The 24,727-nt window shown below is 37.0% G+C and overlaps 1 protein-coding gene across 2 annotated transcripts; it reads left to right on the forward strand.

Moving 5' to 3' along the window:
* The first annotated feature begins 78 nt into the window (after positions 1–78).
* C1D (C1D nuclear receptor corepressor) lies at positions 79–24,727 on the forward strand. 2 transcript variants are annotated; one of them, XM_027865300.1, is made up of 6 exons: positions 96–147; positions 14,291–14,452; positions 19,150–19,295; positions 20,007–20,073; positions 20,450–20,505; positions 23,086–24,727. In XM_027865300.1, exons 3-6 carry the CDS (start codon positions 19,155–19,157, stop codon positions 23,248–23,250), a joined length of 429 nt encoding a protein of 142 aa, XP_027721101.1. In that variant the 5' UTR covers positions 96–147; positions 14,291–14,452; positions 19,150–19,154; the 3' UTR covers positions 23,251–24,727. The 2 variants fall into 2 exon arrangements, with proteins under 2 accessions (XP_027721100.1, XP_027721101.1); XM_027865299.1 differs by lacking the exon at positions 14,291–14,452 and having other exon boundaries at positions 79–147.

Genomic DNA, 24,727 nt, shown 5'->3' on the forward strand with positions numbered 1-24,727 from the left:
GCGGACACCGGCAATCGAGAGCTCGGCGCTCGGCTGATCACGCCTGCGCGCCAGCCCCGTCGCCGTCACTGGACCTGCGCGAGGTGGAGTGACGTCATCGCGTGGTCGCCGTGGCCGGCTTCTCCCGGAGGAGTGAGAGCCAGACAGGTGAGCTTTAGGCCGAGTGCTAGCCTGTCTTCGCCCCGGATGCGCGCAGCCCCGACGGGCACGTTCTTCCCGCCTTCCCCCGCCCCCCCCAGGCATAGCCCTAGGCCGTGGCCCGTTCTCCAGTACCGTATTTTCCCAGCCTCTGCTTGGGGGCGCTTCGGGCCCTCGGCTCGTCGTCGCTTCTTTTTTCCTTGCTTCGCGTTGCCCGGCAGAGCCGACTTCCGAGCGGGAGGGGCAGCTCCGCGGTGCCGGGGCAGCTCCGTCCCACTCCCCCTCCCCCACGTGGGGAGCGAGTGTATCGAGGTGCCAGCCCGGCCACAGGAAGGGAACTCCGCCAATCTTGGGGTTGCCATCGACACATGACCACGTGTGTCTGTGCAGCCCGAACTGGGAGCTTGAGGGCCTCAGTGAGTGCCCAGGGAGCGAGACCTGAGTTCGAGTTGTTCCCCTGGCGCCTACTCCCAGTGGGAACCTGGCCAAGTTCTGTGATCCCAACTCAGTGCCCTGGGCACTAAATAGCAAGGCAGGGATGCTTTAACCTGGAGTCCATGAACTTGGAAAGGGGAAATAACTGCTTTTCTGAAATTTATCATTTATGAATTCAATTAGGATTAAATCAAATTATGAATTAAATATGGCTTGGTGGAAGGAAGGGAATAAGCATGGTTTTTTTTTCTTTCTTTAGGCAATTGGGGTTCAGTGACTTGCCCAGGGTCACACAGCTAGTAAGTGTCAAGTGTTTGGTCAGAGGCTGAATTTGAACTCAGGTCCTCCAGTCTGAAGGGCCGGTGCTCCATCCACTGTGCCACCTAGCTGCCCCTGGAATAAGCATGTATTAAGTGCCTACTCAGTGCCAAGCACTGAGCTAAACAGAGAATCTTATTTGATTTGAGAAGGGATCCATAAGCTTCACCAGACTCCCAAAGGGGTCCATTAGGAACCCTTGCTCTAAGATAGCATAATAAAAATACTAGTGATAATATCTGGTATTTATGTAGCACCAAGCATGTATTTACGTGTATTGGCCCATTTTTCCTTATAACAACCTTGGAAGGTATTGTATTATTGTGATACTCCCCATTTTGCAAATAAGGATACTGAGGGCTGGGAGAGGTTAAGTGACTTTCTTAGGCTTCCACAGCTGAGTAAGTGTCTTGAGGAAGCATTTGAACTCAGGTCTTCCTCGATGAAATCCATCACCCTAACAATTGGACTGCCTCGATGATACTTGTTATTATAAATGTTGCAGAACAATGCCTCAGCTGTTTTAGTAAAGGGAATTTCCTTTCCCTTTATATTTGTCATAGGTACATCCCCAGTCAGATCTGAGATTGCCCTTATTTCTGTCCTACCCTGGATAGATATCCCAATAGGAGCAGTGTTTTGATGGTCTGGGTATCTTAAAAAAAAAAAATTAGAAAAAAGTCTTCCTTTTAAATCCTTCATGTTTGTTGACTTCAGTTCCTTTTGTAATTTTTACTGGCTGAACAATTTCTCCAAGGATGAAACTTGTGCCTGTTTTGAGGTATGCTATGCAAAAATCTGATTCTTCCAATTCAGTATTTTTAAAGTGCAAGCTATGTGCTACTCATTGTGCTCCAAGCAACCATATCAGTCTCCCCAAAATCAGTACCCGAGTATGGGATATTATTGGAGCAGCTCTCTCTATTTTATGTATTTAGGACTTGATATACTTGATTACATACTTAGCACTATACTGAAGCCTGGAAGACCTTTCACTAGATCCAGTTCTCCTGCTGGTAATGGGCAAGTCACTTTTAATTTCTCTGAGCCAGTCTCTCACTTACAGTTAAAAACTCACTCTTATATGGCACTTTTTTTGGGGGGGGGTTAGGCAGTGGGGTTAAGTGACTTGCCCAGGGTCACACAGCTAGTAAGTGTTATGTGTCTGAGGCCAGATTTGAACTCAGGTCCTCCTGAATCCAGGGCCAGTCTCTATCCACTGTACCACCTAGCTGCCCTCTTATATGGCACTTTTGAGGTTTACAAAGTACTTTTTATAAAATGAGAGGTTTGCACTATGTTATCTGTTTAGATTCCTTTCAGATCAAGGATTTATTTAGTTATTTGGTTTACTCAATCACAATTCAGAATTTGATCCTTTAAATTTATAGTTATAGATACCCACAACTTTCCAAAGTATTTTCACTTATTTTCTTGTTTTTCCAATTAACAAGCATTTTCCTCATCCCATTTAAGCAACAACATACTTACAACAGATTTCTAAAAATGAAAGGAACTTGTGATGTCATTGGTATAGGGAATTCCTGGGTGAGCACACTCTCTTTACCCTAGTAGGACAGTAGTTATCCAGTCACATCCAACTCTTTGTGACCCCATCTGGGGTTTTCTTGGCAAAGATACTGGAGTGATTTGCCATCTCCTTCTCCAGCTCATTTTACAGATGAGGAAATTGAGGCAAACAAGATTAAGTGACTTGCCCAGGGTCACACAGTAAGTGTCTGAGGCCAGATTTGAACTCATGAAGATGAGTCTTCCTGACTCAAAGCCTGGTGCTTTATCCACTGCACCTCCTAACCCCTCTTGCAGGATAGTATATTCTCTGCGACTTAGAATCTTAAAGAGCTACTTAAACCAGTAGTGTCACATTCAGGTACATGGGTGGGGATAGGGTACTGATCTCTACATGTTGACTTAGTTTTACATTGTAATATTATATTTTATTGTGTTCTTATTTGTTTTGTTGAATATTTCCCAGTCACATTTTAATCTGATTGGGGCAACACCGGTTAAGCACTAGTGTTTGACACCTCTGACCTGGACCACTGAAAGGTTAAGTGATTTGCCCAGGGTGTCAGAGGTGGAACTTGAATCCAGATCTTTCTGGTTCTGAGGCTAGCTCTCTATCCATGACTTCCCAAGCCTGCGTAGAAATGAAAGTTGGGAGGATTTTATTCACCTGGTGATTTTAGAAACATTTCAAATTAAAAATGGAATGGAGGTTCCTTGTTCCTTGTTTTAGTTTTTTATAACATAAGCTGTGTGACCTTTTGAATTGGACAGTCTGGTTCAGGTTTAGCTTCTGGGGCAATCTGATTTGTGACCTTGGGAAGCTCAGTTCCCTGTGCAACTCTGTGGCTCTCTATTGCAAAACAGTTGGAGGTATTCTTTGGTAGAATGAATTTCCTTTTTGGGAGCTCCTGCCCTGATGAAATTACAGGTCCTTTGAAACAAACAAAACCATCAATCTCAAATAATAGGTATTGTTGAATAATAAACTATGTTTATGCATTTGGGAGTGGAATGACTTGGAGAGGTCTCTTGAGGATATCAGACAGTCCTTGGAGGCTAATATCTCTACTATGGATTACAAAGAGAGGCTCCAATACACTATCACGTCTTAAGAAGTAGTGAGATAGACAATTATTCAGCTAACATGTATTTATTAAGAGTATTGAAAAACAAAACAAAACAAAAAAAAGAATATTGGCAAAATGGAAAGACCACTGACTGATTGGGGTCAGACGACCTGGGTTCAAGTCATAGCTCCATGAGACCTAGCTTCTTCCAAGGGTGTGCTGGAGTCAGTGCCAACTCCTTGAGCCAGTAGTTATTTGTACCTCACAGATCAGTAAAGGCTACACATCAGCAGCCTGATTGTTTTGTTGGTTGTCTAGACTTAACAAAGTGATGGAGAAAGTCATAATGAAGATTAAACTTAAAAGTGTGTCCTGTGACCCACATGTACAAAAATATTTATAGCAGCTCTTTTTATGGTGGCAAAGGATTAGAGATTGAGGGAATGCCTGTCAGTTGGGGAATGGCTCAACACGTGGTATATGAATGAAATGGAATACTATTGTGCCATAAGAAACGATGAGCAGGCAGATTTCAGAAAAACCTGGAAAGACTTATATGAACTGATGCTGAGTGAAGTGAGCAGAACCAGGAGAACGTTGTACACAATAACAGCAACATTGTATGATGACCAACTTTGATAGACTTAGCTCTTCTCAGCAGCACAATGATCCAAGACAATTCCAGAAGACTCATGATGGAAAATACTATCCACATCCAGAGAAGGGATTATGGAGTCTGAATGCAGATCGAAGCATGCTGTTTTCTCTTTTTTTTTTCTTTTTCATGGTTTTTACCTTTTGTTTTGATTCTTCTTTCACAACATGACTAACGTGGAAATATGTCTAATAGGATTGATTGTACATGTACAGCCTATATCAGATTTCATGCCATCTTGGGGAGGGAGAAAAAATTTAGAGCTCAAAATCTTACAGAAGTGAATGTTGAAAACTATCTTTACATGTAATTGGAAAAAATAAAATACTATTAAGTGGGGGACAAAAGTGTGTCCTTTGCACACAGGGGAAGCCGGTGTTAACTTCGCCAGCTAGTGTGCTGCGCCTGGAGTCAGGAAGACGGCAGCTAAAGTTTGGCCTCAAACGTACAATAACAAGATCATGGGCATCACTTAACCTCTGTTTGCCTCAGTTTCTTTAACTGTAAAGTGGGAGTAATAGCTCCTACCACTCAGGGTTGTTGTGAGATAATATTTGTACAGTGCTCAGCACAGTTCCTGGCACGTAGTAGGTACTTAAATGTGTATTTCCTCGTCTCCCCCCCATCCACCTGTCGGACATTTACCATTCCGCTCCAGTCTCTCCATTGTTGAGCAGAGGAGTTGGACCAGGTGATCTCAGAGGGCCTTGTCAGCTCTCGAACTAGGCTCTTACTGTGAGCGTATCATTTCAGAATTTTCTGTAGATGGACTACAAAGCCTTCGCTTTCTACTCTTGGAGAAGCAGGAACAACCCTTACTTTAGAGCTCAGACACTGTCTTTGTGACCTTGTGTGAGGCATTTAGCCTCTGTGGGCCTCAGTTTTCTTATTTATGTAACATGGAGGTATTGAACACAATGATCTTTAAGGACCCTTTCAGCTTTAAATCTTATTATCTGTGGTATCCGTGTAATGCCAAGAAAGATCCATCTAAAAAGTCTGTTTTCTCACTTGTACAGAACTTTGTGGCGGCTGCTGGGGAGAAGGAACTTCCTTCTCTCGCTTCCTTGTTCAAAAGCCCCGTAGGGCTTCTTACTGCTTCCAGGATGAAGTTCAAACTCTTGAAAAAGTCATTCAAGGGTCTGGCCCCTTCTTAGCTTTCCAGTTTTGTTATCTATATAGGAACCTTCCGTCCAGATTCATTTCTCACTGTCTGTCAGATGGATCATTCCATTTTGTCTCTATACCTTGCTTATGCTGTGCTTTGACTGAAGTGTCTTCTCTTATTTCCAAATTTTAATCATCTTTCTGTGCCTAGCAGCCATCCTACTTAGAGTAGTAATAACAGCTCACATTTCTGTAGTGCTTTACAACTTACAAAGCACTTTCCTGTTAGGTAGCTAGTACAAGTGGTATTATTCATATTTTACAGATCAAAAAACCAAGTGTGTCATTGAGGTTAAATGACTTCTCCAAGATTACATGGTGCTTAAATGGGGGCAATCTGGACTTGGACCCAGGTTTTTTAGAGGCAGTATGTTATGGATTTGGGGGTCCAGGTTTGAATCTCACCTCATGGATAGATCGGCCTCTCAGAACCTCAGTTCTCTTAGCTGGACTAATAATATTTGAACTACCTTCCTTGACAGGGTTGCTGTGAGGAAATGTGCTTTGCAAATTTAAAGCATAGTCTAGATATAGTGCTTGTCTTCTGCCTTCAAGCCCAATGCTCATTTCATTATAACATTTTGAATTTCTTATACCAGCCTATATTGTGCTCATTATCTATACCTCACATTTTGGTGTTACCGCATTGTTTAATAGTCTTTAATTTCCCTGAGTCTAATGGCCACTCTGGATGTTCAGATAAAAACTTGTTTGAGTTAATACCAAAGAACAAGGAGGCTTATCACCTACCAATAAAAAATGTTCTTCAGGAAAGCCCCCGCCATGCTTCCCCTCAGTCCTTAGACTCTGGTCATCTCTTCCATAGTCTTGACATCTGCCTTGCTGCCGAGTGCTGGTATGTCGTAGGTGCTTATTAAATGCTTTTTGATTCATTCATTCAACTACGTAAGACAAAATATATGCATAATAGCCAAATAATACACATAAAAGGTACAAATTAATATTGCACAAATTACCTGGGTGCTATGTGATAAACAGTGGTGGTGATGGTAATTGTGGAAGGCTTAAGGACATGAATTTTGTTTTTAAAATTTTATTTTAAAATTATGAATTTTAAACCCTCCAAAAAGAATATTTCCACATACACAGCATAAAATGAAAGAAGTCCATATGCACCAGAATCTTCATTTCATACCACTTGCTTTTTCCTTAAAGGTATATAATAAATAATAAATTCTACACATGACTTTCAACATTATCTTGCTTTTTCTACTTCTGAACTTCAGTTCTCTTAGCATTTTAAAGAATATTCTATCGTCCTCTTTTTTTTAGGGGGGGGGAAGTGCCATATAGCTAAAATCCCTTCCTTGAAACTGACCCATCCCCAATTAACTGAGAGGAAGGAAAAAAAGAACACTCATAACAAATTACCATAGTCAAGTAATGTAAATGAACACCATCTTTGTACCTCCTTGTCAGGAGACTGGTAACATGCTTTGCAGTTGATCCTCTGAACATTTGTTTGGTGATTGCGTAGACTGAGATTAAAAGAAAAAAATGTTTTTCTTTACTGTGTTGTTTAAACTGTTCTACTGATTCTGCTTACTTCACTCTTCATCAGTTCATGCTAACCCAGTATTTTTCAAATCTGCCTCTGCTAATTTCTCATGGCACAATAATATGCTGTAACATTCATATATCACAATTTGTCCATTCACCAGTTTTCTTTTTTTCATTAGTTTATTTTGATTTATCAACATTCACTTCCATAAGTTTTTGAATTTTAAATTTTTCTCCGCCTCCCTCCCCAAGAAGGCTCTCAATCTGATATAGGCTATTCATATGCATCCCTATTAAACATTTTCACATTAGTGATGTTGTAAGGAAGAATTAGAACCAATAGGAGGAACCGCCAGAAAGAGGAAACAAAACAAAACAGGAGAAAAAAAAATAGCAAATAGTATGCTTCAATCTGCATTCAAATTCCATAGTTCTTCAGATGTGGATAGCATTTTCCATCATACTTTTGGGGATGTGTTAGATCCTTACATTGCTGAGAAGAGCTAAGTCTATCAAAGTTAGTCATCTCACAATGTGGCTGTTACTGTGTACAAAGTTCTAAAGTTCTCCTGGTTCTGCTCACTTCACTCAGCATCAGTCCATACTGATTTCCAGGTTTTTCTGAAGTCTGCCTGCTCATGATTTCTTATAGCACAATAGTATTCCATTACATTCCCCAACTGATGGGCATCCTCTCTCAATTTCCAATTCTTTGCCACCACAAAAAGAGCTGCTATAAATATTTTCGTACATGTGGGTCATTCTCCAGTTTTCTGAGAGGCATTCTAAGGTCCCCTTCTTTCCTTGGGTTCTAAAAATTAAAAAAAAAAATCTCCCTTTTAATTATCCCTTCAGAAAAAGAAATTTTGTTTTGATTGTGATAATTTCTTCCCCAGTATCATTCTCCCTCTTACCCCTTCCTATCCCTGCTTGTTTCCCTGTTGACTTTGATGTATATTGACACCAAACTTTGTGTGTGGGGGTGTGTGTGTGTGTGTGGGGGTGTCCTTCAACCTGAGGAGGTGAATTTTGTTCCATGTTAGATTTGTGAAGAGTAGGCATTGTAAAGGGGACTGGAGGTCGTAGGGTGGTATGCAAAGTCATGAAGGAGGAAATCTGCAAGACTTGTGGGAGATAAGAAATAAAATGACTTTTGAGTTGGTCAGGGATTTGTCTTTGTTGTTTTTTTTTTTTAATGAGGCAATTGGGGTTAAGTGACTTGCCCAAGGTCACACAACTAGTACGCGTCAAGTGTTTAGTCTGAGGCCGCATTTGAACTCAGGTCCTCCTGACTTCAGGGCCTGTGCTCTATCCACTGCACCACCTAGCTGCCCCTAGGGATTTGTCTTTGGAACGAAGTTTCTCTTGGAAAGGGAACAGGCTTAATATAGAGATCTAAATAACTAAACTGAGGAATTTCGATTAGGAGGGGCATTAGGGAGCTCTTAAGCAGAGAAGCGAGATGTTGAAATGGTGTTTGCGGAATATATTTTTCTGGCTACTGTGTATGGAACATATTGGAATAAGGAAATAGTATATAAATAGTACACAAATTATACATAAAACCTTATGAAGCATAATCAAGCAGTGGTGTGTTCCAGATAAGTTGATGTGCTACAAAGCACTTTAATATGTGAGAAATTGTGGAAGGCCTCTGATATACATACATATACATACATACATACATAGACACATAGACACATACATACACGCACAAACCCACCAGTGGAGGTAGTGTCTGAAATGAAAATCCACCTGAGGACTCTGATTATAAATAATCTAAAATGTATTCCTTCAAATACTAACGCTTACAATTTGGAGCATTTTGGATGGTAAGTTCTAAAATATATTTTCCTACTGCCTTAAGACACAGTGTACAAAATATAATTTAACCTTTTATTTGATAACTTAGGCTCATCATTATGAGCATTAATTACTGTGCTTATTGGGTAACATGGTTACTGAGGTGAGAGATTCTTATCCTGATCTTTTCTGACTGTAGGTCCAGTGGTCTTTCCACTAAAGTGCCCTGTCTCCCTGACAACTGATATGTGAAGATTGCTTTTGTCTAATGTTGAAAGGGAGGTTTAAATAGGCTGAATTTAGGTGACTGCCGTGTATTTAGTATGGACCAAACATCTTGAAAATAGCAAAGACCTAAAGTACTCACCAGCAGTGTATAACTATTAAAAGTATTTCTTGTTTAAAAGGCACTTCATATTCCCCATCTAGGACCAAAAGAAGCCAATGCTGTTATTCAGGGGGTGTCTCTGTTAGACCATGTTTATAAAAAATGACTTGTGAATGTAAACTGAACTTTTGAGCTAGTGGAGAAAAGTGGTGAGGGCATATGTTTCCCACATTTGTTGATTTATAGGCCATACCACATTCAGCTCTAGGTATTGAAAGAGAAGTCCTGGGCAAGGTTAAATAGGATGGCGATGTCATTGTGTTGCAGGTGCCCTGTATTCTGAGATCATTAGAGGCAGAACTTGCCTTGAGGGTTAAGCATGCAAATCCATCTTGAGAATATTCTCAAGTAAATGCTGCTTTTAGTGACACTGCACATTTTAGCAGTAACAGCCTTCTGTGTTGAAGGCACTGTGTAGGGAAGTAACTTTCTGGGTGCTTTTTAATCTACTGAAAAATATGTACAAGAATTTTTAGTGTCAATCCCTGTTACTTTGGTGGAACTTTGTAGAAAATTAGGAGATCCTGTAGAAGACCAGGAAATCTATAATATTCTTGGATTTCACTGACATTGGGAGTTAACACAACTAGTTCCCTACTCCTGAAAATGTCCTGGGGATATAACTTTAAACCAGTTGGCCAGTATTTGAGTACCTTTTCCAGAATAACTACCTCGGAATCATGGAGTGGCTACAGGCAGTTTATAAGGGACCTCTAACTGCGTGTTGGTTCCTTGACTTTCTTTTAAGGAGCTATCTTTTTGAACCTAACATCTTTTAAAATGGAATGATCAAAAAACCTTGTTTTAATGGAGGATTAGGAAATTGATAACTGGAAGATTTTTGGAGGATTTTTAAATGTCACAAACTAACCAATAGAGAGGCCGTGGTGTTGGATCCAGAGCTGGGAGGGAGTTCAGAAGCCCTTTGGTCCAACCCCCTTATTTACAGATGAAGTACTAAGGAAGTTTAGTGACTGGTCCGTGATCACCTCAGTTTTGTTACCCAGTGTTCTTTCCATCGCTTCCCAGAGCAGGTAGAGAGCCAGGAAACGGTGGGTTCATTCGACCTCTGATGCATACTAGTTGTGTGATCTGGGCATCACTTAATCTCTCAGTGCTCTAAGCAACTCAGAGAAGTTGAGGAAATAAATTTTGGTGTGAATATGATGACTTGGATCTTGTCAACTATGTGGATTGAAGCCTTGGTTATGTGGGACCAGTATAAGGTTATAAATGGGCAGAGAAAGCTCTTTTATTTGTTAAAAATTGAGAAATGTGTCAAGAAATAGTTTCTAGGGTAGGCAGACTACTGTGTTGGAGCAATGGAGAGAGCACTGAGCCAGGAGTCAGGAAGGCCTGAGTTCAAATTTGATCTCAAACGCTTGTGTCACCCTGGACAAATCACTTAACCTCACCTCGCCTCATCTGTAAAATGGGGATAATAATAGCACCTAGATGCCAATGTTGTTGTTAGGATCAGAGAAGGTACTTGTAAAGCACTTACCACAGTGCCTGATTCTATATAAGGCTCTATTTAAAGGTTAGCTATTATTATTATAATAGAACTCCAAAACTCCAAAACCTAATGGATACCTCAGCTAATTTGCATAAATGTAGTTTATCACTGAAGAGGGTAAAACCAGCCTTCAGCGCCACCTAGGGTTGGAGAAAGGTACAGCTCTGCCTGAGGGTTTTGCTTTGCTGTCTGCCATCACTAATGGCTTGAGAAGGAAGAGCTGGGGGGACTTTGCAGGCAACTCAGACTAGAAGTTGGCAGGGGAAGTACAGACCTGCATTGGTGGTGGTAATAATAATAAAAATAATGATGAGCTAGCATTTATATAACATCTTAAGGTTTGCATATTGCTGTACAGATACCTCATTTTATCCTCATAGCAACTCTGGAAGGTAGATATTTTGATTATCCCCATTTTTCAGATGCAGAAACTGAGGCTGACAGAGATTAAGTGACTAGCTTAGGTTCCCACAGATACTCAGTGCCTAAGGCAGGATTTGAATTTAGGTCATCTTGACTCCTGGCTGGTCCATTATGCTACCTACTCTGCCACCTAACTGTAGAGGAAATTTTCTCAGATGGCACTTCCATATATCAGTGAAATCCCAGGTCTATTCCCCATCCTTATCCCTTGCTGTATGCTTTTTTCATGATGTCCTCACTTCCTTTTACCTTTCTGGAGATTGCCTTTTTTTCTCAGCTGATTCATATCAGTGTGACCCTAAATAATGACAGCTGGCATTTATTTTATGTAGCATGTTAAGCTGACATGAACGTTTTAAAAAATATTTTGATAACTATATTTCAATGTAATTGGTTTCTTTTGTAATTGATTGTATTTTGTTCTATGCATTTAAAAAAATTCTGAGAAGAGATCCATGGGCTTTGTGAAACTTCCAAAGGAGTCTGTGACGCAGAAAGGTTAAGAAGCTCTAGTCAAGGCATGAGATGATGTTGAGCTTGGATCTCCTGATCTTGCCAGGGCTCTTTCTGCTATATCACACTGCCTTTCATTGGACTGTTCTAACATTCAGGCTCAAAAGGTTCCTCTTCTTTTTTATGTTTGTGGAAACAATTTTAACAGCTCAATAGTTGCATCAGACATGTGTAGTTCCAGTTGCATCCTGAATCTGTTTAAACAAATTCTTAATAAAATTGAGAAAAAAAGTTCTGACTGAGGAATAACCAAATCAGAAGTGACTAAAGTGCATTTAGATTATGGCACAATAAAATCCTGTTGCTTCTACAGCAAGTTTTAAAAATAGTTAAATGAGGCAATTATGGTTTGGGGTTGATGGCTGTTTTATGAACAAATTGAAAGGAAGATTGCCTAAAGACTAGAGTTGGGTATTATCTGTAAGCTACTTTACACTTGTAATTTTGACAGTTGCTGTACATAGGCACTCTGTGTACATTTGCACTCTGTGTGTTCACTCTGGCAAACAGGCTCATGAGATTGCTGCTGTCTGCCGTCAGCACCTTGCAGTCTGTTACTGCTGTTCTGGCATTATTGAACTTAGAGGGTTACCGTGTTGGCACATTGAAGTGCTGTGGTTGTCTCATTAGGGAGAAATCTTGAAAGTAAGAATTGAAAATCACCAGATAAGTGATATTTGGGATGAGGATATTTTCAATCAAAAACTTGTACCTAGTTCAGTATACTCTTGGTCTATTCACATCTTTTCTCTCATGAATTTCAGTGAATGTTTCTTTTACATACAACTCCAAAATATCCCCCAAAGAATCCTCTGTGATTTTAATGTGCAGAACTCCTTGCCAAGAACTTTCTTTAAGCTTTTAAAATAAGGTCTTTCAATAGCAGAAATACTTAGTAATTTGTGATGAAATACTTTATATGATATATAATTGCTTTGGTAATTGAGTGATAATTAGAATAACTGACATTTTAGGTAGTGTTTAATGGTTACAAAACACTTTATATAATTAACCCTGTGGTAGCTGGTACAAGTCAAATGAGTATCCCCATTTTACAGATTAGAAGAGTAAGGCTTGGGGGTTAGCAGTTTGCCTAAGGTTACAATCTGATAACTGGCACTTGAGGACTCGAAGAGGGTTTTGGGGCCTTCACTCCGCCACGCTGCCACGCTATCTCTTGCTACGCAGGCTTAGAAAGCATTCTTTCTCTGTATTAGAAATTTATTTTAAGAGGTTCTGTTTAATGATATTTCATTTGTAATTAGACTTGCTTATCTATCTCAGCAGGAATTTTAGAGCTAAAGTAATTTTTATATAAATTGTCTATTTCTTGGTTTATCCACAGCAGATTTTTAGTTTTAGCTGGGTTTCCTTCTATCACCTTATATGCATTTAATTTACCTTCCTTTGCTATTGGTTGGTATGTGTTTGAGAATGTGAACTAGTTTTTAACATTTTGTTAAAAACCAAAAAATAGGAAGATGCATTTATAGGAGGACAGATCTATTTAGGCCAACCATAAAAAATAGAAAGATAAAGTTATTGGGGGAGAGTTCTATTTAGGCCAACCAAAACCGAATGAAAATTATTTTTGGATTGTGTATGCCAGGGATTGACATACTATAGTTTGAGGGTCAAATCGGTTCTTAGCTCTCAGGCCTTACAAATACAGGTGGTGAGTTGGGCTATAGTTTACTGTTGTAGACCATCATGCTTTTCTATTAGTGTAGGTAATTGAGAATTAACTATATAGTTAAAGAATTTTAGGAGAAGATGAGGTTTTAGTGGTCATCTAGACCAGGAGTTCTTAATATTTTTCATGTTATGGACCCTTTTTTACAATCTGGTGAAGTCTATGGACCCCTTCTCAGAATAGTATTTTTAAATGCATAAAATAAAATACATCGGATTACAAAACAACCTGTTATGTTGATGTTATTTTAAAACAAACAACTTCACAAGACTTAAGAACCCCTGGTCTAAAGAGATTAATATGGTTATATAGGAAGTGCATCAACCAACTTAGATTTTTAAAAATCATTGTAAACTTAGTAAGTGTCAACAAAGGTAAATAATCCACTAAATGTACAATAAAGAATAAAACTTTGCATAAATTCTTTAGTATTTAATACAGTAGAACCATATATATGTGTATACATATGTGCATATTTTTTTTTTACTGAATCTGTGATTTCATTGATATTGAGCAGAAGTGTCACTCCTGAAACTATATTAAAATATAATTGAGAAGTGTTTAACAGAATAAATAAGAGTACAGTATAATGTAGATAATGTTAATTTGTGGTTTTCCAGCTCAGTATGCCGTCAGCAATTTGCCACCACTGATGTAGGGAACTTCTGCCCAAAGAGGAGATTGTTAGAAGGAATCTCCTCTGTACCTACTCTGCAACCTATCTTTTTGAGATAACCTTGTTCATTATTATTATACATTGTTTCAGTTCTGTTTTTTGTTCTTTCTGTTTAACATTATTTTAATCAGTGTGTTATGCTGATATTTTGATTCTCTTTACTTTGCATTAATTCATGTCTTCTCATCCTTACCTCTTTTTTATATTTATCATTTCTTAAGGTACAGTAATATTACATGCATGTACCACATGTACTGACAATGTCTGGTATCTCCCACTCATCATGTCCAGAATTGAACTTAATAACTTTCCATCCCAACCACTTTTCCAAACTTCCCTGTTACTGACAAGGGCACCACCCTTCTGCCAGTCACTCTTGTTCACCAGGACTCTTTATTCTCACTCACTACAGTCATTTGTCAGATCTTGTTGTTTCTATCTCCACAGCATCTTTCCCATGTGTCTCCTCCTCTCCAGTCACACAATCACCATTCGTCTAGGTCCTCATCCCCTCTACGTTGGACAATTGGAGTAACACACTGTTTAGTCTCCTTGCTTCAAGCCTTTCTCCAGTGTAATTCATCCTTCACACAGTGATTTTCCTAAAGGGTAGGTCTGATCATGTTGCCCCCTCTACTCAACAAACTTCAGTAGCTCTTCCATTGTCTATTCTGTTTGACATTTAATGCTTTTCATAGCCTGTTGTCCTCTTCCTACCTTCCTAGACCTTTTTTACATTACTCTGCCCCTTGAACTCTTTGATTCGGTCACAGTGACTTGTTATTTTACACATGAGATGCTCTATCTCCAGGGTGCAAGTGTGGAATGTAGTCCCTCCACCCCTCTGCCCTTGGAATCTCTTATTTCCTTTAAGACTCAGCTCAATTGCTACCTTCATGAAACCATTCTTGACTTCAAATTTGGGCTCATACACTTCCTAGCTGGATGAACTCTGGGCAATTCACTTAACCTCTATCTACCTCAATTTCTTTATCTATAAAATGAGGGTGATAATAGCACCTGCTTCCCAGGGTTGTCATGAGGATAAAATTAGATAATTTTTGTAAAGCTCTCTATATATGCTAAGTATTATTATTATTATTAGTGTATCCCCTCTCAAAACTACCTTGTAGTCACTTTGAATGTATTCTGTCTGTACCCGTATGTGTACAATTTCTCTTTCATTAGAAAGTAAGGTCCCTGAGGACAGGGACTTGTTTCGCTTTTGTCTTTGTATCCACAGCACTTAATATAGTGCCTGGCACATAATAAACACTTAATAAAAGCTTGTTGATTGATATAAAAAAAGGTCCCACTAACACCAACACCAATTACACTATACTGAGAGCTTCTTGACATGGGCAAGAGAATGGAACAAGAATACTTTTCTGTCTTTGACATTCTTAGGTTGTATATCCCTACTAGTCCCACCTCTCATTTATAAAGAAAAAGTTTGTTGACATATTGTTTTTACATCACTTTAATTTCTGAGTCTCTCTCTCACCTAGAGAGTTGTCCTTTGTAACAAAGAATAATAAAAAAAAAAGCAGCGCAACCAAATTAACCAGTGTCTCAGTGAAATTTGGCCATATATACAGGGCTCCATTTCCTTAATCTCCTTCTTCTGGAAAAAAGGAGAGAGGTTCTTTTCTTCTTCAAGTTTGGTTATTATAATTACATAGTGTTCAGTTTTGTTTTTTTTAGTCTTTCTATTTCTGCTGTTGGAGTATATCACTTTCCTTTTGTACTCTGCATTAGTTTATGTCTCCCCATGCTTCTCTGAATTCTTCGTGTTATTTTTTACTTAGATTTTCTTTTTTAAAATTATGAACTTAAATATCAACAATCTGGAACATTTCAATATACAAAGAATGGCAAAAGACAAGTATATGTAAAACTATGAAATAAGAGAATTAACCTCCCACCTTGTGGGAGGGAAAATTAACATTCTTGTCAGAACTTAAGGCAGAATTACTGTGGCACAAATAAATAGAAAAAAATCTGTTACTATCTGGTTAAATTTAATATATGCATTTTAATGTGTACATTTTAAAAAACAAATTACATCTTTACTGTTTGATCTTGTTTCATTTTTATACTTAAATTTTTCTGTTTGTTGATGTTCATAATTAAAAAAATATGTCTTTGACCTTATTACAAACAAGATGATCAGGAGAACAGCAGTAACTTATAACCCATGTGCTTACTTAATTGACCTGTTTACTGAGGCTTCTATTTGTTTTTGGCATTCGTTTTTTAAAAATTTTGAATTCCAAATTCTCTCCCATCCTTCCCCTACACATTCCAAGCAATCTGATATCACTTATACATTATCAAGTCATATAAAACATTTCTGTATTACCCATGTTGCAAAAAAACAAAACAAAACAATAAAAAGCAAGGCATATAAAGAAAGTGAAAAAAGTATACTTTAACATGCACTATACTGAGGGATTCTTGATATGGGCAAAATAATGAAACAGGAACACTTTCACACAGTGGTATTCTGTCTCTTTACCATTGAGTGAAAGAATTCTATTTTTTATTATTTAAAAAATTGATTAGATGGAGAAGAACTGTGCTTTAAAGGTATCTCTTGTGCACAAGTCAAAATTATATAAGATTCCGTAGAAAATTGTAACAACAGAGGTAATCTTGTTTGACCCTGTAGACACTAATATCAAGCAAGAGATAAAAAAAGGGAAATAGGTGCTTGCCATACTTGTTTGCTAGTATTTTGGAAATGATTCCGTCCAGAATCCAAGTCAAGCAGGCTTTCGCTATAGATGGAGACATCTTCTAGGTAGGTAGTCTTATTTGTGGAGGAATATTCTGCTAATTGCACACAACCACATAACTGCCACATCTCCTACATGAAATACATAATTGCTTTAAAGAGTTTGCCCCACTTGTCCACAGAAGAAAAACCAAGTAGAATGCCTATTGTCCAGGCTATGATATGGGCTATTTTAGCTGTCCTCTAACTGTGGTATGGTGACTACTGTGGTCCCTGAGATACTTTCAGGGTGTCTACAAGGTCAAAATTATTTTCGTAATAATGCAAAGATGTTTTAATTTTGAACACAGTAAATATTGATCAATATAACCTGCATGAACAAAAGCTCTTTGGGAGAGTCCTCAATAATTTTTAAGAGCACAAAGAGGTCCTGAGGCCAAAAATTTGAGAACCCTTGGTCTATAAAATCCTTTTTTTTTTTTTTTTTTTTTACTTAAAGACTTTTATAACTTGGCCCCTTTCTTTCCCATCTTCTTACACCTTATTCCTACGACGAACTCTGTGATTCAGCGATACTAGTTCCTTTCTATTCCTTACATACTCCATTTCTGAATTTTATATTTTCACTGGAATTTTCTCTCATCTGTTTTCTGGCTTTCCTGGCTTCTTCCAAGTCCCAGCTAAAATCCCACCTACAAGAAGCCTTTCTGGATCCTCTTAATGCCTTCCCTCTGTTGATTATCTCCAGTTTATCTCATATATAGCTTGTTTGTATGTAGTTGTTTGCATATTGTCTGAGTTTTTTGAGAGTATAGGAACATTTGGGGGAGGGGGTGGGTGTGGGGGCGAGAATGCTTTCTTTGTATCCACAGCCCACTGCCTGGCATGTTTTAGGTGCTTATAGTAAATGCTCTTTGACTTGCAGCAGGATCGACAGACCACGTACAGGATTGGTTTGTGAATGTGTGTGTACATACCTGTACTTGGGTCTTGATTGGTTTGAATGACGAATTCCTCAAAAGTGATTGAATTATTTTATTTTGCGCTGCATATTTCCATTAGTTTGGAACTAGTTATCATATTTTACATAATAGCAACTTTGAATAGTGCAGTAGACACAGAAGATCAGGAGGAAGAGGGGACTGGATTGCCTTTGGGAAATTGCTGTTTCTTTTAATGTTCTCAAGCTATTCCCTGAAACGGAAGCCTGTCTTTTTAATACTAATATTGCAGGGATGTGGGATTCCAAGTCATGGGACAGCCTCCCAAGATCTTAAGTGCGGTAGAGAGGTGCTTGGTGGGTATGGACTGGCTTCATAAAGAATTATGAAGGAGAAATGTTATAAAAGTGTCATTAAAGAAAAGTATGATTGAAAAAGATGGGCTACTCTTGTGGTGAGAATGAGGGAGAACTGATGTGTGTTCTCTTGATTTCTTTGTCATGAATAGAGATGTCAGGAGAACTTAAGGAAGTCCAGCATGTGGAAAACTTAGGGGAGGATATGAACTAAGAGTTGCATTGGATAGGCTGACATAAAAGGACTGTGATCTGCATTGTTGAAGAAAATACTCATCTCAGTGAGTTCGCAAATGCACTGGAGGGAGTACTGGATTATTAAAATGCAAAGGAGAAGAACAAATAGGTAGACAAAATTGTGCCTTGGCTTGACAGACAGCTCTGCACTCTGCACTGCATTTCAGCTAAACTCCCTGCTTTTAATGTGCTCTATGTGGCAGTTAGGTGGAGCAGTGGATAGAGTGCCAGGCCTGGATTCAGGAAGACTCATCTTCCAGAGTTCAAGTCTGGCCTCATTGTGACCTAGGCAAGTTACTTCAACCGTGTTTGCCTTAGTTTTGTCATCTGTACAATGAGCTGGAGAAGGAAATGGCAAACCACTACGGTATCTTTGCCAAGAAAACCCCAAAAAGGGTCATGAAGAGTTGGATGTGACTGAACAACTACAATGTGATTTATGGCGATTCTAAATTTTTTAGATAAATTTTAAGATAGACTTAAAGTGCTTATGTAATTGGATTCGAACAACAATTCATACTGTATTTGGAGCTTTTCAGATATCAGATTTCTGATTTCTCTTATCAGTTTAATCCAAGATTTTTATGGATTTTCACCTACAGACATTAAAGCTTATGTTTTTGTTATGTCTGCATTTGAATGACATGTGATCCAATTACTAATTCAGATATCATCTCCTGCTATGAGACTGTGATTGACTTAGTCTTTTATTCCTGTACAGTTTTAAGAGTTCCAGAATTTTTATTATTGTTGTTCCATTCTTGCTAGTAACATCTTTAGTGCTTCAGCAATATGTTAGTGGAATGTACATTGGACAATTGAACTTTAACCTTTATTTTTAAAGCACTATCTTCTTTTCTCTAGAATTATGTTGTAAAAAGACATTTCTGGTAGTTTGATTAATTGCTTTTCAACTGGTTTTGATTCTCTTAACATGTCTACAATTCTTGGTGTAAGATAATTGTTAGACAGGAGATCAGATATCTAAGATCTCATTAAGTAATATATGCAAATAATTTTTATGTATCTTTCCAGCTAGCATGGCAGAAGAAGACATTAGTGGAGAAGATTATCCAACAGAAATTCATGACTATCTGTCAACATTTGAGAATTCCCTTCGTTCTGTGGATGAAATGCTGAAGACCATGATGTCAGTTTCTAGAAATGAGTTATTACAAAAGGTAAAAAATAAAATAAACATCTCTCCCTAATTGATGTGTTTATTAGTAGATGTTAAAACCTTAATGCTTCATCTTCTGAACAAGTTACAGGATGAGAAAAAATAGCTCGGTGATATACTCTCCTGTCCAAATTGTGAGTAGTTTATAGGAGAGAAAATTCCTAAAGTTTAATAAATACATATCTTAGCTGTAAACATTTTTTTGTTGTGGTTGGGTTATGAGAAGGAGTGCTCACAACATTCTTTTTGACAGAATCCATCTTTGAGCTTTTAAGTAGTGGAATGATGTTATCAGAGTTTCTGGAAATCCTATAGGACAAAAACAATAAATTGATTTTGACAGCCCCAAACAAATTTCATTATGTTTCTCTGTCTTTGGTACAGCCTAAGTATTTCAGCCTGCTCCTCATACATAAATACATCATGTACAGTGTTTATATTGATGAATTACTTTTGACATACAAAGCCCAGATCATAACTTTAAAAATTAAAATAATTTAAAATATTTTTCTTGCATTGTACACATTTTCTTTGTTTAAATAAAAATGGTACTTCGAAGTGAAAATTTGTTGTTAAAATAGATGAACAAAATATCTCCTTTTCTTCAGTAGTTTCCAGGTCATTTAATTATTGGACTTTAGAACATATTTTATTGATACTTGGTAATATTTTAAATGCTGTCTGATTGACCTAAAACTTTATTTTTTAATAGTTGGATCCACTTGAACAGGCCAAGTTGGATTTAGTTTCTGCTTATACGTTGAATTCAATGTTTTGGGGTAAGTAAACTAATATATTTGAGTCAGAGGGGAAACTGTCAAGTTCATTTTGACAAAGCGTTTCAATTCAGTCAAGCTTTAGGATTTTTTAAAAATAAATAACTACTTTTGTCTTTTTAAAAGTCAGGATAAGCAAAAATTAATTTATTATTGCATGTATGTTAAGTAATTTAAGATATAAATTTCTGCAATTTTTATTTTGTCTAATTTACTTGATTGCAGTGCTTTCATTTTACATACATATTATTTTCACAGAGCACAGAATTTGAGAGTTAGAAGGGAGTCACCACTATAAAATATCCAATCAGTGGTTATCTAGTTTTTAAATTACACTTTTAAAAAATTATTATTAAACCTCTCTCATTTTCTCTGACAGTTTACTTGGCCACTCAAGGAGTTAATCCCAAGGAACATCCAGTAAAGCAGGAAATAGTAAGCTTTTGCTTCCCATGTTTTTTTTTGCTCTATTTACTACCTTGTAGAGTTGTGCATAGGATGATTGTGTGGATATAATTTGATTCTTTTAAATTTTAAAAAGTCACAGTACCTTTGTATCACAGTATCATTTATGAAAAGCAGAATTGTCTAAGTCTTCTGAAATTATGTAAGCAAATGAGGTAATTGTAATTTCACCTTTCGTTTTCCTTATTTTAACCTTTTAACTAAAAAAACTAGATTGAGAACAATTGTGATTTCCAGATTTAAATGGGCTGGGAAAATGTTTCAATTATATTATATTAAATAATTATATGCATAATGTATATAGTATTTTTCCCACATCATTTTGAAATCCTTACCATCTCTAAAGCAGTTTTTTAAAAAACCCTCAAACTCTTACACAATTCTAAAAAGTATATTCCAGTTGATTTACTAGCCAAGCCGGGAAAGTTCCTCCCCCACCCACCTTTTCAATTCCTCCATTAATTCATTTTCTCAGCAGTAAAGAATCCAGTTCAGCAACAAAGCTAAAAGCTTTTTTGGCACCAGTTGTATGTGTACTGTCCAGTAATTCTGCATTAGTGACATATTTACAACCTATAATAAATCTTTTAGGTTTGTCTTTGTATTCCATTTAGATGCATAAGTACAGTATATAAGGTCTAGTATCTTAGAGTTTCTGCTGACTTCAAAAATCAAATCAAATCATTCAGTTTGAAGAAAAAATTAGAAATCAAACTTTGTTTGCCTTTTTGACTTCCCTTTATAAATAAGAATGTCAGTATAATCAATATATATTAATCTATTATTTCTTTATGGTTATATATGTGTCTGTATATACATACACATACACACACACATATATGCACACACAGACACACATATAAAACTAAAGTATATAAGACAAACCGACTTTAACTTCAAGAAATATGTGGTCACCTGTATTAATTTCAGCCAAATAGCACATTTTTGTCATTAGTTTTTAAAAACTGAGTAAACCAGATTGCTTTTTCTCTCTCTTAATGGGTGAAGCAGAACATTTTTCCAGTCTCGTGATTCTTGGTGCAGAATTTTTTTGATTTTAAATTTAACAATTATGAGAAATCATAAAACTGAAGAGTACAGAGGAGCATGACGTTCAAACTGAAGATCAGGAGTCTGACCCGTTTAGTTCTGTAAGAAAAAGATCACATCTCTTTGTACTCTGTCCTTTACAAGTATCCAAGTAAATGACTGAGTCTCCTTCTTCCTTCTTTGTTTTTTGGGTCATTTAATGTTCTGTACCTTTAATGAAGAAAGGGCAGTCAAAAAAGTCAGTCTTTCAGTTTTACAGCCTTGTATTTCCTAGGCATGCTGTGGTTACTTTGATAAGTTTGATGAAATGTACATTTAGGCCTCATCCTTCATTTGCTGTCACCTTGGGGGTTTCTGCTTATCAGTGCCGTTCTTTTCAGATCGATATATAACGTAACCCTTTATTCTGATTAGCAGTCATACCTGTATGAATATATAGCAACATAGTATGTTTCTCACCTTATAAAATCTACCTGCTTGGAGTATATATTTCATCGGAGAATTTTATTCTTCATTTATTTAACAAATCTAACAAAGCACTTTGCTAGGCACTGAGGAGATAAAAGTTGAATGAAATGGTCTCAGGCCCCAAGATGCTTATAGTACAGTAGGAAAGATAAATGTGCAGACAGATGTGGTACAGAGTATAGTGTGCTAAATATATGAAGTATAAGACAAGTGCTGTGAGGATTTGTTAATCACATTTCATATGTTAATCATTTATAAAACAACATTGAAAGTCAAACATTTGCATATGTTTGGGAATTGGGGAGTGGGAAGGAACATGTGTTCATTTTCTGTAAGTAGTCTACCATTACACCCAAAATATTTTATTTGCATATTATCCACTTTAATTGTGATTATAAGGAGGAAATATATACAGAGATAATTGAGGGTTCTAGCAGAAGCAATGTATTATAATGGAAAGGATAGGAAGCCTTCGGGTCTTGGCTTGGCTGCTGACTGGGAGGTTACTTCTTGTTTATTTGGGGGTTTATATTTCTGTCTATAAAATAGAGAGATGTCAGGAGGTAGTCTAGATGATCTTTAAGATTTTTTTCTAACTCTAAGATTCCGTAATTATTTGGAGTGAGACATTGATGTTTAGTGGAAAGAGTCTGTATTTAGAGTAAGGAGAACTGGGTTCATAGCTGTAAGAACTAAATAAATCAATTTTCAGTCTCTCTTACCTAAGTCTGAAAAGTGGGGATGATGATATTTGCAGTAGCTCCTTCACAGAATTATTTTGAGGAAAGCATTTTATAAACCTTAAAGTGCTTTGTAAAACGTTAGTTATTTGGGGAAAGTCTAGACAGGAATAATTTCATAGCTTATGGATGCACCAGAACTCTGATTTGAGGGTATTGAGGCAGTTTTCAGAGACATTCTATACTTGCGCCTTCACTTAATACAATTTTGGAGTGTGTTCTGATAGAGGATATTGCAATAAAACTAGTGATGATGAGTATTTTAGTGATATCAGTTGTTATTATTTTATAGGATAGAATAAGAATATACATGAACAGAGTCAAAGAAATTACAGACAAGAAAATGGCTGCCAAACTGGATAAAGGAGCTGCTTCAAGATTTGTAAGAAATGCTCTCTGGGAAGCCAAACCAGAAAAAGGATCAAAGTCCTCAAATAAAGGAAAAAGGAAAAAGTGAATCTTTGGTTTTGTTTGGTGAATATTCAGAAGTATTCCATATTAACTTTTGGCCTATCCCTTCAAAAATAGGTAGAAAATGGAAGAAGATTATATTGAATTTCAACTGGAGAAACTAGGTTTAAATATATGTTGGTATGACATTTTTCCTTGAAATTTGTTATATAATGTGCCCTCCTCCCTAAAATTTTATTTGATTTTTCTAGTTCTTAAAAATTTGAAATTTCATATTCATATTTTGCAAAGTACTAACTTGTAAATTATTATATTTCAGCTCAGTGTCTTTTGTAACATATTTGCTATTATACTGCTCTTCGGAATTACATGAATTCTGCAAGTGCAATTCAGTGTTATTAGTACATCTGTTTTCGTTATATTGTGTTAAAAAAGGAGGAAGTGACTAAATATTCCTTTAAGGTACAATTATTATGGTCATCTCTTTGTTTCTGGAAATTATTGATGTTTTAAAAGTAATTGAAATATGACATTAAAACTTAAAGGGTCATATATAGCTTACAACTATTTGCCTACAACATTCATTTAAAATAAATGGAAATGTTATTTAAATAAGAGCTGAGATTTCATACTAGATTTTGAGTAAAGAATCACAAATTCTTTGACCTGGAAAGAATCTTAACTGTTATCTATTTTCACAGTCTTCATTTTACCAGTGAAGAAACTGCAACCCAGAAGTGACTTGCTCCCATTCCTTTATTCTAAAAGCTGGGGTTATTATCTTTATTGTTTTAATTACTCTTTTCAGTAACTTTTTTCAGATGATTCACTTAAGATAGTTCTGTTCATAGGAATTGTGTTGCAGAGGTTCCTATGAATAGTTAACCATAATTACTTGTTCTTGATTCAAAATACTTAGACAGCTATTCAAGCTGTCTCTCTCTCTCTTTCTTTTTGTGCTTAGTCTATTACTCCAGTTATGTTTTCTTAGGTTACATAATGGTAATAGTTGCAAGTGTCTGTGTCAGGCAGAATCCAAACAGGAAGATTACAATATCCTTATACTTTGTCTCATTTTGATGCAACATTTATTAGTGAGAGTTCTGTATTGAACTTTTCAATATCTCATGAACTTTAAGCCCATGAACTTTGACTGCATATTTCCAATTAATGCAAATGTAAAAAACCCGTGCCATCACATACAGGAATGCCAAGAACAGTAAAATACTTTAATTTTTGAGAAAGAGGACGATATGATTTCTGTGTGATTAATTCTCCATATGTAACCTTGAATAAATGGATTTCTTGATTTATAGAAACAGATATTGGAAATGGTCTTAAAATGTAATGGATTTTGTAAAGCATTTTGGGCTCTTTCTGTGACACGTGATGAAGAAAGCATTGATGGAGGCACAAATTCTGTTCTGGCTATAATGTCAGGTAATTTGAAGAGTGAAGGAACATTTATAACTATTGCATACTGCACCTGCAGCCTCTCAAATAAAATTATTTTATTTAAAACA

This window comes from Vombatus ursinus, unplaced genomic scaffold, assembly GCF_900497805.2.
Source record: "Vombatus ursinus unplaced genomic scaffold, bare-nosed wombat genome assembly UNPS02014778.1, whole genome shotgun sequence".
In the NCBI taxonomy this organism is placed as follows: Eukaryota; Metazoa; Chordata; class Mammalia; order Diprotodontia; family Vombatidae; genus Vombatus; species Vombatus ursinus.

Excerpts from the sequence above, each read along its gene's own strand:
- C1D (XM_027865299.1), top strand. The coding sequence starts at position 19,155 with ATGGCAGAAGAAGACATTAGTGGAGAAGATTATCCAACAGAAATTCAT. Across the intron at positions 19,296-20,006 it reads GAAATGAGTTATTACAAAAG|TTGGATCCACTTGAACAGGC; the intron begins GTAAAAAATAAA and ends ATTTTTTAATAG. Across the intron at positions 20,506-23,085 it reads ATCCAGTAAAGCAGGAAATA|GATAGAATAAGAATATACAT; the intron begins GTAAGCTTTTGC and ends ATTATTTTATAG.